A 14,656-nucleotide genomic window follows, 5' to 3' on the forward strand; every position below is an offset into this window, starting at 1 on the left:
TTGGTGATCTCAATTTTCAAAAGTCTACACTGAACTAGTGACAAAGCTGAAGACTGATAAAAATAAATAAGAAGAAGTAGAGAATTGGAGTGAAACAGAACGTTGGCTGGGACTGTGCAGCTGCCTCTGTATGTAATTGGTCTGTTTGTGTAATATACCAGCAGTCTGTAGGCTCACACCTCCTTAGCCATATATTCAGACTCTGTCATATTATAGTTGATGGCTGAATCACAGAATATTGTGGGAGAGGATAAGAATGAATAACCCAAATTCACCTTGAGATACTTATCTGTCCTGAACACTGCTGGAGCTCCCAGCTTCAGCTTCTCCTGCACTCGCCCCTCTGCTCAGCCTTCAGTCCACTTCTGCCAGCCTTTTCCCTCCATTGCTCCTCCCACGCCCATGGACGCTGTTTGCCACACCTGTGTCTCATGGTCCCATTGACCTGTCTGCACTTAAGTCAGTCAGTTGCCTTGGTTGTTTGCCAGATTGTAACCTGGGCTTCTGCTCGTTGCTTTCCCGTTCTGACCTGTGCCTGTTGTATTTTTTTTGTCTTTGCCTGAGGTCTCTGTGCCGCAAACAAGTTGTTTTGAATTGTTTTTTGTTCCTGCCGGAAAAGCTCCAGTAAAGCTACTATTAGCATCATCCCTACCTCTGCCCTGTTATTCTGCATTTGAGTCATCTGGTCCATGACACGTATCAGTTGACATTTACTTTATCCCCTTTTCTCATTTACTTTCACCCTGACAAATTATGGCAGGGCTGGATATCTATGGCCATTGCCTTTTTGTTGGTTTCTGACAAATCAAAAAGCAAATGGTTATACAAGAATAATAATTGCAATCTACAGTAATGCTTTTAAAATGAGCAACAACACTGTTACAAGCTAACATTACAGTCAGACTGAGTGATGCCTTTAAAAAAAAAAAAAATCTGAGTTAGGATTTTACATAAAACTTTTCCTGTCTCTGCTGGCCCCGTATTGTACTGGCGACCTGTCCATGGGGACCCCGCCCTCACCCTCGCCCAATGTGAGCTGGGATTGGCTCCAGCACTCCCCGCAAACGGATAAGGGGTAGAACATCAATTAATGATTGAGTGTTCGACCTTTACAAAACCAAAGTCAGAAACTACAGGTTCTGAAAGCTGAAGTTAAAGTTAAAAAGGCAGGTACAGTCTACTGACCCTTGACAACTTTCCCTCTGGCTGTCTGATATTACTAGGACAGCTGTATGTGGTGGCTATTTACAAACAGTACATGGCCAAAAGCTGGTTCACTTGGTTCACACAGGGTCACAAAGGTGACTGTACAAATAAACAACCTCAGCTCACATGGAAGTCATTTGGTTGTGTTTGGCATAGTATAAAGAAATGGCTGTGTATTTGTGCATGGAGTGTGATCAACTAAATAATAATGAACAGATTGTAAACTCTTATCTCAATGCTACAGAAATGCAAACAGTTGTTCGGCCAGTGGAACGGGCTTCGTTGCGCTGAAATGTTCTCAGTGACATTCCCATTATCATTAGCTGTGGGCTAATTTGTGTATAAAATGAATTAGCAAGTGTTGCCCTGGTGATCAGGGTAGACAATGTCATCAGTTCTGGCAGTATGTTTAAATAAATCTTTACAGCAACAGGTGGAGGAACTGAGGAAGCAGACTAATAGGAATGTAAAGATGAAATATAGCAACATAAAAACTGTCATATTGCAAGAAAAAGGTTAGAATTGTTGCATGAGTAGCGTTAAGGTTAGTGATCTCAATTTTCAAAAGTCCACGCTGAACTAGTGACAAAGCTGAAGACTGATAAAAATAAATAAGAAGAAGCAGAGAATTGGAGTGAAACAGAACGTTGGCTGGGACTGTGCAGCTGCCTCTGTATTGGTCTGTTTGTGTAATATACCAGCAGTCTGTAGGCTCACACCTCCTTAGCCATATATTCAGACTCTGTCATATTAAGAAATAGCTGTGTACTTGTGCATGGAGTGTGATCAACTAAATAATAATGAACAGATCGTAAATTCTGTTCAGTTGTTCGGTCAGTGGAACGGGCTTCATTGCACTGAAATTTAAACAATATCATCAGTTCCGTCAGTATGTTTAACAGGTAGCAGCCTGTTGGCATACTAGTTTTAGTCTCCAATTCATCCCACCACTGTGCTGAAGTAGAGTGCCATAGAGCTGCTAGCATCACTGCTGAGTCATGCAATGCAGTACACAATGCCTCGTCCTTTAACGCAGCATTTACAATGGTTGCTGCAATTTATTGCTGCTGCTTTGGCACATCGAGCTCACTTAATATTTAAAGTGCTGTATACAGTTGCTAAGTTACAAATTTTCATCATGGTTTTCCCACTCACTTTCCACTGATTGGATGAGCATCAGGTGTTGGGCAGACAGGGAAACGGCAGGCAGTTTGTTAGGGGTAGGCAAATCTATTAGATTAAAGCACACAGATAACAGTGGCTGCCAGACCTGCACATACCACACACTACTAAGAGAGGAAGTAGTCAGTTGTAGAGAGATGCTTATATCACCAACAAAGCCAGAGTACACTACCCCCACCCTCCCCTCCACTTACCAATACACTCTGTCAGAGTCTCTTATTAGCTCACTCTCTTCCACACAACAGAAACTCACACAGAGAAACTAAACAAACAGGCTCTACTTTATCCACCAACTCTTTGGACGTAGCGCCGTCTCAGGATTTGTCCTAAATATGGTAAGTGCAACTTAATAATCAAAAAGCTCTTTGAAAATGTTTCTATCAACTTGACTCTGGGACACGCTGGTGGGACTCGGTGAAGGAAAGCAGGTAATGTAAATGTTTGTCAGATTTTTAAAGACATTTATCTTATATCTTTGTAAAAAAAAAAAAAAAAGCCTTTCAATCATAAGTATATATGATTCTGACATTGTCATGTTCAGAGAGAAAAAAAACACATTTTAGATAATTCAACTTTCATGAAAACAAAGTCTTTATTGACCTGCTGTTTCTTGCTTATCGTATCATATCATACCATAAAACTACTGTAGGTAATTTTGCATTTGATACGGAACACGACTTTTTACACATTTCTTCATGCATGTTGTGTAAAAACAGAAGAAGTTTCCAGTGTTAACGCTAACTCTAAACCTGCTAGATTGAGCAAGGCCAATTTAGCCTCCACTTTACACCATAATGGAATGAGAAATGAAAGTTCCTCTTTGCTTTGAGGGGAAGAGCTTGTTTTTGCTGCTCTGTGTCAGATGTTCACTGGACTTGAAATTTATATATCTTTAATAACTGCATATGTCAGCATTTTTACTTGTTTGCAAAAACAATAGACACAAGCTTCACACTTAGTCATTCAGCAGCTTGTGACCTTTGGCTGGTATACTGTAGCTGTGACTTGTTCCCATGAATTCCCACGTGTTAACTCTGTCCTCTAAAATAGTGTGTGGTATAAAAAGTAAAACATCTAAACCTTTACTTACCTTTATATAAGGAATAACCCAATACAGTATGATACTACATTCCTGCATTAAATCCTCATTCCAACCGTTGTAATGTTACACATTTGCTAAATAAGCTGTCAACCAAGTTTAAAGCTAATTTGGGCTGTTTAGTTACTTGTGCTGTTGACTTTCAACATATTTCCCCAAAAGGTGGTCAGGGGTTGACATAATTTGTTGGTTTTTACAGAGTTGCAACTGCATGAATGTTTAAAGAAGCAGTAATTGCAACTGCCTGGCAGAAAACACATTTGGTAATTTCTGTCTACTGCGGTTGAAAAAAACAGAAGCACGATGAGGGAACTTTCCTCTGTTTTTTACATCTCGTGACACTTCATCATTAAATGTTTTGAATTAAACTCGATATCTTCCTTCCAACCTAAGATGGTAGTTGTGGGTTGCTTGACTGCCAGCATATTTGTGAACATATGATTGTTACATAGGATTCAAATAGTTTTTATTTTAGTGTAGAGGATTGCAGCAGAATTAGCTGAAGAAGACGTTGACACAGGAGCAGCTAGCTATCTGACACAATAATTGTTCATACAAATGTAATGTATGTCCAAATACAACAACTTTTGACATGTACGACTTTCCTGGATTCAGAGTGATGGAAACAATCCACCTAATAATGGTAATATATACTTACAGTTTATATACAGAACATACTTTTCCCAATATTTTGCCAAAAGCACATTGATTTCCTGTGTGGACTATAATCCAGACAGCCATAACATCTCCACTAAACCTTGTAAGAGAAAAACAACCGAAAATCAGATAAGAAACTTTAGTTAAATATGTATATTTTGTAACCTTCCTCCTTGGATACTACTGAAGATGTCAGGCTACACAAATTAGTACGACTTGGGGCTATTCACAATAACACTTTACAATTAAGTGCAATATATATATTTCTAAATGGCCTGTTAAGGTGCATGTGATACAGTTCGGTTTTCCACTTGAGGACACAACATACACTTGATCTGATGTTCATTCTGGTTTAACTTCCTAATTATTTTCTCATTGTTGTACTTTCTGTTGTACAGCTTCCCCTTGCTTTACTGCCCTGCTGTAGGAATAGTAGTGACCGTGTGTCCTCATGCTCTTATCTCGACTTCCTTATGGTGCCTACGACTCCAGTCAAACCAGCCTCATTACAATAGGTGTGGCTGTAGGCACCCACATTGTAACATTTGGCTCTCAGGAATTTAGGATGCAAACTGGGACATGCAATGCAAGTAATGTCCCCCAACATTTGATCAATATGACGTTCAGATACCACATGAGCTTTTATATTATAATCAAAACAATACTACGGTCATTTTTCAAAAAAGCTCGAAGCTACAGGAATATTTTCCATTTATTATCTTCACTGGCTTCATTGACCTAAAATGTGTTGTGTTTCACTGAAGTTAATAATTTCTTTAAATGCTTAGGATTAAGGCTAATTTGGCATAGCACACACACACAGGTGCATGCACACACAAGCACACAAAGGCACTCACCCATGGCAGCTTTCAAAGGTGTTGGTCAATGTATTACAAGTGGTGTGTGTGGAGCAAAAGAGAAAAACAAATAAATCTGGTAAATAATTAACTAAAGCCAAAGCAAGAGTGAAAAAAGTTCAGAAAAAAGAGAAGGAAATGTCTTTACAAGAAATTAGGTAGTTTTAAAAATTTTGCAACCTTTTTCTCCTATGTTCAAATGATTATGGAGTGAAGATCTCCTTTTCTTTTATTCCTTTTTTTGTTAAGCAATTTCTATTTTAGCACGTGTTTGTTGAAGTCATTGGCAGTAACAGCACATCCTTATTTTATTTTTACCTTCTTCTCTGTTGTGTAACCCTGAATAAATTTTGATCGATTCCTGTTTGATCATCACATCTGATCTTCTATTCATTACTAGGAAAACAAGGCTGATGTGAAGACCATCATGGCTCGTTTCCAGTCAAGTGGGGCGAACACTGATGAGAGTTCCTCCTCACCGGCTGGATGGCCCAAACAAGGCCTGCAGCCCACCCTCTCTGGCCCAACAATACAGACAAAGAAACCTGTCTTGGAGAGCCTCTCAGGCGGTGCAATAAATGCTGCTCCTAAACTGGCTTTCCTGAAAAATGCAGCATTCACTAAAAGTGATACAGACGTACTTGAGCCAAACAAAACCAAAGCCACGGTTAACAGGTTTGGCAGCACACAAGATGGCGCCAACAGCAAACCCACAATTGGCAATAATCTGCAGAAACCACCTTTTTCTCAACCTCCTGAAAGTAAAGGGCCAGTGCAAAAGCCTCCTCTCAACAAACCGTCCCTCAGCTCTACCCTGTCTGACTCCAAACCATCTTTTCCTAAACCTACTCCAGGAGTCAGCTCCAAGCCCAGCTGGGTAAAAGAGGACAGTGGTGGGGGTGTTCCCTCTGCTTCCAGCTCGATACTCAAACCACCTCCTTTACAACAAAAACCGAGCAGCAATGTTCTAAAATTACGGCAGCAAACTGATGAACTGAAAGAAGCTAACGTGGACACTGCACACAAACCTTCACCTGTAACAAATTCCCCCTTTAAGTCCCCCTCCAATTTTAAGACTGCTCAGAATATGTTCAATAAGGATAAGGAAAAGACTGATCAGTCGGATGACAGAGCCAACAAGACAGCTCTTACTGAGAGTAACTCCATCTTTCTTCCCAAACCTCCAGACAGTAAAAAACCTAGTTTCAGGAAGCCCCCCATTCTCTCTCCTAAGCCCAGCACCAATACTCATGATGCCACCTCAGGTCCCAAGCAAAATGCCCTACCCAACACTTTAGCTTTGGGCCCTGCTCCTGCCAAACCTAACCGACCTCCCAGAGTCAACCTGGAGAAGTTTAAAAGAGGAGTTGATGCCTCTGAAAATGGTGAGTTTGACTTGGAGTTACAGATTACTAGTGACACATTATGAAACAGTAGCTGGTCAGTACGCTATAGTGACAGCACCAAAATACATCTTCACACATGCTGCAAAGATGTGTGATCAAACTTTGAGGGCTGAAGTTAAACTCAAGCAGGCATTCTTCTTTTAGTATGAGTACAAAGTTCCAGCTTCTGCTATGTCAAAGACTATACTGTATATTGCTTATTTTAAAATCTTCAAGCCGTCCTATGGGTGTTTGCAAGATTAGAACCATGTCATTAATATTGTTTCAGGGATTTTCAGGGGTTTATCCAAGTTATAGCATGGTTGTTTTTTGAATAATTTGGGTTGGTAAAGGGGTTACCTCAAAATTATATTCCTAGTTTACTATATCAGTGCAATAATCAAACTGAATTAATGTTAGTTTTTTTATTTGGCAAGGTATGTGTTTGCTTCCCTCTTTTCAGTAGGCAACAAATACACTGTATCAAACATCACCCTGTCAGTAAAGTTAGGACCTTGCTGTTCAGAGGAGCAAATGATACAGGGAAGTAAATAGCCTGTAGCTCTTGTGAAGAAAGAAAAGAAAAGGGGTTGCTATTCTTATAGGTACATTTCCTATTCCAAGTCTTGCAACTTTGTCAAAGCAGTTAAAAGTGTGAAGGAAGACTTGTTTCACACTTCAGCGTGGTTACATTGACACTCAGTATAAGTCATCTATAGTTTATCTTTGCAAAGAACAATGCATGCAGCCACTGTCTCATCTTGCATTATAGCATTGTAAATAAGGATTACTTCAATTTTCTATGTGGTTAAACTATCTTCTTTTTGTGAATTCTGTCCAAAAACTATGTTACACAGCACAAATGCTCAAGCCAGCATAAGGCAACAGATGAAAGTCACATGACCATTGTTAGTTAGTCTATTTCCTTATACCAAGTTCCCTTTCGCTTTTGTCCACTCCCCTCCCCCCTCGCTCTCTGCTCTGACAGCTGGATCTCACCACATGGGGAACTAAGTCACAGCAGAAAGGGATAGTTTTAAGTGACAGACCACATTTTTAGACGCACATCTGATCTGAATTGGAATGCAACTAATCTATTCAAGAACTACAATTGTACAGTTGCTTGTACATGAGTAGTTCCATTTCAGGGATGGTGGGATACATCCTGGACGATAAATTTATAGGATGAGCTTATAAATTGTGACATATTGTTATCAATATGAAATTGAGTGATGGCTTATTGTTATCATTTGAAAGTACACCGTACACCTGAATTCTGAGTTTGATTTTGAATTTAATACCTTCTCTCTATTTTAACAACATGTGTTTGTGCTACAGGTCCTGGCACCTTTAAGAAACCCATCACTCCAACTCCTCCGTCCTCTCACCCCAGTAGCCAGCACAACCATGTTACCTCTGTTCCACCTCATCACCCGCCAGTGCCCAGTCTACCCCCACGGCACCCTGCATCCATGTAAGTCACACATAGACATGCAGAAACTTCATACATTACAGGCCTAAAGTTTGGACACACCTGCTCATTCAAATGAATAGGAAAGTCTGTCCAAACTTTTGGCCTGTACTGTGTCATTTAAAGATTTTTTTTATTTGTAGACAAAATAATTCTCCCCAAAAAGGTGTAAATGCTGACTTTGCTTTTCAGGATCCAGCAAGAGGATTTCTATGATGATGTTGATCATCTGACCAGCTCTCCTCCACCTCTCCCACCAACTGCAGGTTCAGTAATGTTCACTACTGGATCCAATGTACTGTCTCATGATCACAGTGTTGCAAGACTATGATGTCATTTTTAGAACGACAGAAAATCCAGAGAAATTTGTGCCGTGTTGAACTTTGGATTTGGGACTTTTTCATTATAATCTCCTGGTCTGAAAATTTTCCTTTGGGTGACACTTCAACCACATTTAATATTACATTTAAAAGTGATTAACACTATAGTACCAGGCCATATTTACAGTGCAGGCCAAAAGTTTGGACACACTTTCATATTCCTTTGAATCAGAAGGTGTGTCCAAACTTTTGGCCTGTACTGTGTATGAATGTTATTTTACATAATGCAGTTTAAAAAAAAATCATAATTTGCTCTTTCTCCACTGCAGGTCACCCGAGTCTGAAAGGAAAGGTGAGACATGCTATTTTACTGTACAGTAAGATATTTGCATGCAGGTGCTGTGTGCAGATGCTTGTGCAAGACTGCATTAGACTGAGCTTCAGTTATATTAGTTACAACCACTGGTAGAGTGGTAGCGCACTGTCAGCTGTGAACATGCTATGCTAACTGCTTTGACTTGCCTACTAGTTGAGGACCGTGTTGAACATTTTGTAGTAAGATTTGTCATCTTACTGTTGGTCTTACTTAGGCTAGATGTCTGACGAAGTTACTTCCAAAATGTAACATATTACATAATACTAGTTATTTTGAAAGTAATATGTAAATTTAAAAATTCCTCATATTGAATTACAGTAGTACAATGAAATTAAATTAAACAACCAAAAACTTTATATGATAAGACACAAAATGAAAAATAAATGTTTTTGTAACACACTGTATTATTTCATTACTGCCAAGAAGTAATATATTACTGTAATGCGTTACTTTTGTAGCACACTACCCCAACTTCTTTAAATGTTAACCTAGTTGGCATGTATTGGTCTGAGAAACAGAGAGTCCGAGCTTGCATTTGCACAGGTATTAAAACTGACAATCAAATAAATTACTGTTCTGGTACATCTTTCATATAGAGGTTTAGAGACTCAAGCATGGAGCTGAGTCTTACAAGTGTATATTAGACTGACAAATGAGTGTGGGAATCTGAAGAAGTGTGAGGATTATAGATATTAGAAATTCAGCAAAAATAGAAAAATATCAACATGAGTCTGTACATTGTGTACATTTGTGTAGCACATTTGCAATTTGTAATTTCAGGTTTTTTTTTTTCCTAGGCGGAATTAAATGATGATGATGATGATGGAGAGATGTATGAGGATCTGGATGAACGATGGTGAGAAAATGTTCCACACAAAACAAATCATCACACTCATCACTGATTATACCATGTCTTCGAAGCCAATTTCCCATTTTAAAAAAATTTAAGTAATTAAAGTGATTTGTCTCTGCTCAGATTGAAAACTCTGGGATACTGACACTGACACTGAGAAACCCTGGCACATACTAAACTGTTCACTCGTTTTAATTTTGTTAACATACAAATACATCAGTTTCATTGCTAGTTCAGCTGTGTCTTATGAACACTGTTCTCTAGTGGGCATTTTTCACAACAGCACAAAGTCATTCTGTCTCGTTCTGATGTATTTTTTTGGTCTGTCCAGACAATCAAACCTGCCATAGGTGAGACCATCTTAAACTCAACATTTAATAGATGAGATCATATATGTATTCATGTTTTCTTAGGTCTATTGTATTAAATTCTTTTGGAAGATGCTAAAAATTTCTGTTTTCAATTAACTATTTAAGTTTTATATTTTTATAGAAGCCTGTGTGTGGACAGCTTTTGAAAATTAATTCATGATACAATGGTGCTTGTCATGAAATAAATAAACTGTATTCTATGCTTGCATTGCATATGCATTTATCGTTTGTAATTTTGAAAATCTATTAGGTGTCTTTTAATAAAACACCAATGTCCTTTCTGTCTCTTTTTCTGTCAAAAGGGAAGCGGCTGAACAAAAACAGGAAAAGAAAAAAGAGAAAGATGACAAAGAGGAGAAAAAACGACTAGAGGCTGAGAGGAAGGAGCAGAAGGAACGTGAGAAGAAGGAACAAGATGCCAGAAAGAAATTTAAGGTGAGTAAAAAAGGACTGGAACTATCAGCTAAACCTGCTGGGGTACAGTTAGTCTTTCAGGGCACACATCTGTATGTAAAATATGGAGCCAGGCCGACAGGACATTAGCAATGGAGCACGATTCTACATGTTGCAGCTTAGCATGAAGACTAGGATAGGTACAGATAGTAACTGACAACTCCTTTGTTTCCAAACAAGAAAAAGTAGTGCATAGTCTCTCAAAAAAAGACATGTATTGCACTGTTTCCTCCTGTTAATGGTTATCTGGTTTAGCTAAGCTAAGGTAAACTAAGCTAGATGTCCATCTGTTGACATCATCTTACAGTACAAACATGAGAATGGCACATATCTTCTGTTCTAAATCTAAAAAAAAAAAAAAAAAAAACCCCACAATGCCACATTGTGCTGCACTTTCCTATTCTTAATTATCACACAGAGCACATCTTGTCTGTTTTTAAAGCCCTTTCATAAATCAATGTCATGCTTTACGTTATAATAAATATGTTACCTACTTTTCATGTATGGTTCCGTGTGTGTTAGTTGGTGGGGCCCCTGGAGGTCCTCCAGCAGGGGAAGGCTCGCGTGGACTGCAAAGGCAGTAAAACTGACATTGGTCTGAAACATGGAGACTGTGTGGACATCATCCGTGTACAGGGCAACCCAGAGGGGAAATGGTTGGCACGAGCACATGATGGATCCAGTACGTCACACGTCTAGCCCTCATCTGTCTCATGATCTAAAACCTGCAATTCATCATATCAAAAGTCAAATGTAGTGGTAATAAGTATGAAATTAACTGAGGACAAGAAATGTATTCAGTATTACATTTTGCTTTTTATTTGCTACAGTTGGTTATGTAAAGATCACTTCAGTGGAAATTGACTTCAACTCTCTGAAGAGAGGCCAGCAGTCGTATGACCCTGAGGTTTATGATGATATTGACATCCTGCCTTCTGATAATAGGTATCAGCAATGTGAAAGATTCTTATTTGACATCTGTTTCTTGCACTTTTGTAAGAAAAGGGAAAAGTACAGTGGGAAACACACATTCATTTGCAATGTATGAATGATATTGAAGTTCATTACATAGTCTTGTCTTGTATTAATATTAATATTACCAATTCTTCTCTCTCTACAGTGGGATCACAGGACCAGCAGGTATGCTTATCATTATACAATAACATTGCTTGTTTACTATAATATTGTCAAAATATGTTAAAATATGTCTTTGTTTTCATCTTGCAGTTGTTCTACCCCCACTACCAGGAGAGGAAGGAGAAATATATGATGATGTTGTTGATCCAAACCTTGAAGTCAGGTGGGAATTGATCTATTGATTAATAATTTATCTGTAGAATCTGCTTTTACAGCCAACAAAACCTTGAATAATAATGCTAAATGGAAAGGAGTATAAAGGAGAGATACAACGTAACAAGAAGAGAAATGCATGATTTCTCATGCTTGGATGACTCTCTAGTCCCCTGGACAGCAGGTCTCCTCTTACGAAGCCTCTTAGCTTCCTGCGGATGTTTGACCGGAACAGACGTCCTACCAGCGCTAAAGTGTAAAATACATTCAGTTATAAGACTAATCACAGATCTACTACCCACTGTCGTTAATCCTAGCTCTTTCTCTCTCCTTTTAACAATTGTTCAGTCCCTTTTGGCTGGAGATGCCTTTGAATGTTGATTTTCTTCATAGATCGGGACCAGATCAACAACTTTGCCCGTGTCTGAATAACCCTAAAAGAGTTTCACTGACAACTTGACTATTGCATGGATATTTGATTACCTGTGATTGTACTAATCTTTTGTAGTTATCTGGATGTCTTTAACTGATCTATGTCTGCTGACATAATCAAGGCATTATCTGTTAACACTGCAAAAACATGTTTTAACAAATATACTTAATATTAATCATACTTACAACTTTAAAATTTGATATTTAATGATCCAAATGATGTAACAATTCAATAATTAATTCTCCCTTTGTTATGCTAGAGTGCCTCCGCCCAGCCAGTTTACTGCAGAGGGGAATTCAGGTATTGAAAATTACCATGTTTTGAATCAATATCTAATGAAATAGTTTCTCCCAATTTCCCTTTTTTTTGGCCTCTCACCTTATTAAACTGCTATTTGGAAGTTTGCTTTGGATTATTTTAGCTTGGCATAAACAGTTGTTAACAGTGGCCCATGCTGTATATATATTGCTTATATTGTAAAATTGGGTTTAGCATTCTGCAGAAATCATAGTCTCCATTTTGAGCTTCCTTAGGCTTCCCTAAGAGTGAGTTGTCCCAAACCTCCTTTTTATATGATAATATCAGGTGCATTTCGATATCATTTTTCCTCACTTATTTTTTCCACATTCTACCACAGATCAGCAAGGAGCAGCAATTGATGAAGAAATATATGATGATGTTGACTCTCAAAATGTGCTTCCAACACCGCCCATGAGCAGGTTAATATCAATCTGAAAATGTAATAATCTAACACCAGAGCCCCTCTAGAATCAACCATCAATATATATGGCTCTTTTGGGTTTGACTGTTTCCATCCAGCTTTCCAATCCTGAAAGGAAGAGGCAAGACTGAAGAGATGGACCCAAAGAGGCAGAAAAAGTTTGAGAAGGAGGAGAAGGAGTTCAGAAAAAAGTTTAAGGTATGTCTTTCTAATACCTTTTTAAACATATTTCATTCATCTTCAAACAAAATATTTAACTTAAATTAAAATTTTAACTAAATTAAAATTATGTTTATACTTGAGCTTACACACTACATAAGGGTGTAAAATAAAAATATATGCGCAGTTACAGTTGTAGATATCACATTCAATCTCTTTCAGTATGACGGTGAGATACAGGTGTTGTATCAGGTGAACATTGTACCCACACTTACTAATAAGAAGTGGATTGGAAAAGAGCTTCCTGTCAAAGCAGGGGAGAAACTTGATGTCATTGTTAAAGCTGTGGATAACAAATTGATCTGTCGGAACGAGGAGGGCAAGTGTGAGTATCTGTTTGATACATCCCAGATTATTAATCAGGATAGACAGCATTTCTACGCTGCTGCTTTTTCAGTCTTTGTTCCAAAAACCTAGATCATCATTAACTAAATTCTTGTTCTTCTATAACAGTTGGTTATGTCTCGACAAGCCACATTGCTATGGAGTAAGTACCACAACCATTCACACATTAAATTATACACAGCCAAAGAGAGAGCGATTTAACAGCATGCTGCCCATACTTATTATGCTGCTACTGTTTACAGTGATGGTGATATCTATGATGACGTTGGGGATGGTATGTTAAATTGTGCTTCATTACCTTATCAATAAATATGCACACAATAAAATATATTTTTGTTACTATCATTTAATATTATCACTTTTTTTTTCAGATTGCATCTATGACAATGACTGAAAAACATTCTACAATGGGTTTATTGTTTTACATGGATATTGCTCATGTTATTTATTATGTTTAATGATGATGTACACTGGGGGTTGCTTTAAATTAGCCTGGTTACCTGATTTGCCATTTCAGTCTCACTTCATTATTTATTAATTAGTACACGAGTTGCTGAAAACATATTAGACATGTTAGCAGCAATTTAGAGAGTTAGGGCCAGGTGGGCTTTAAAGTCATTTGAACAATACAATGCTTTTTTCAGACGCTATGTACTTATTTTATAAAACGTCTTTGCATTGTGGGAATTTTTATTGCATCAACAGTATTTGTTTGTTTCTGTGCTGCATTTTGTATTCCCCTGTGTCTTAGTCTGCACGAAGAACCTCTACATCTCTGACTTCACATATTTGCTTCTACTTAAGTTTACAATATATCATAGGAACAGTGACATATTTTAAATGGAAGTCACTGATTTCTGTCGATGACATCGATCATAACTCTGAATTCTTTGTCTCAGTTTTCAACACGTTTAACAACTGTTTCACTGCCAAAGTTTGAGTTTGATATACTGTAAATAAAACATGAAGTACTTTAAGTAAAGTATTTCAGTGGGTTTTTGCTTTCTGACATCTTTATCTGTCCTATCTGCTGTAAAGGAGAGCATTAGACAGTTCAGTTAGAAAAAAAAGTGATGTGGTTGCAGGTACATTATGCTGAATGAAGCATTTAAAATGGCTTTTCCAAGTCAGCTGATGTCCTGAAACCTGCCCTCTGCACTGTCTGCACAGTAACACTAGCTACAGGAAGCCTGTGAGGGCTGCTTTCACCAGGTCAGCGGTCACCAACCTTTTTTGCGCCACGGACCGGTTTAATGCCAGACAATATTTCCACGGACCGTCCTTTAAGGTATGGCGGATAAATGCAAGAAAATAAAATGATACGATCGGCATAAAAACTGTGCTGTTTTCACTTTCATAATAAACGTGAATCCACTGTGCATTCGTGTGGAACTTTATTAGCAGCGTCCTCCAAACAT

General features: G+C 38.2%; 1 protein-coding gene across 2 annotated transcripts; it reads left to right on the forward strand.

Moving 5' to 3' along the window:
* The first annotated feature begins 2,577 nt into the window (after positions 1 to 2,577).
* On the forward strand, positions 2,578 to 14,536 carry fyb1b (FYN binding protein 1 b). Of its 2 annotated transcripts, XM_029516354.1 has the most exons (19): positions 2,578 to 2,723; positions 5,402 to 6,386; positions 7,725 to 7,860; positions 8,050 to 8,123; positions 8,507 to 8,529; positions 9,351 to 9,409; positions 10,080 to 10,212; positions 10,753 to 10,912; positions 11,061 to 11,175; positions 11,351 to 11,370; positions 11,458 to 11,530; positions 11,690 to 11,776; positions 12,213 to 12,253; positions 12,591 to 12,672; positions 12,773 to 12,872; positions 13,056 to 13,218; positions 13,347 to 13,380; positions 13,481 to 13,512; positions 13,610 to 14,536. In XM_029516354.1, the coding sequence occupies exons 1-19, from the start codon at positions 2,721 to 2,723 to the stop codon at positions 13,630 to 13,632; spliced, it is 2,343 nt and encodes a 780-aa protein (XP_029372214.1). In that variant the 5' UTR covers positions 2,578 to 2,720; the 3' UTR covers positions 13,633 to 14,536. The 2 variants fall into 2 exon arrangements, with proteins under 2 accessions (XP_029372214.1, XP_029372216.1); XM_029516356.1 differs by lacking the exon at positions 11,690 to 11,776.
* The last annotated feature ends 120 nt before the right edge of the window (positions 14,537 to 14,656 follow it).

The sequence above is a fragment of the Echeneis naucrates genome, chromosome 12 (genome assembly GCF_900963305.1).
Source record: "Echeneis naucrates chromosome 12, fEcheNa1.1, whole genome shotgun sequence".
In the NCBI taxonomy this organism is placed as follows: domain Eukaryota; kingdom Metazoa; phylum Chordata; class Actinopteri; order Carangiformes; family Echeneidae; genus Echeneis; species Echeneis naucrates.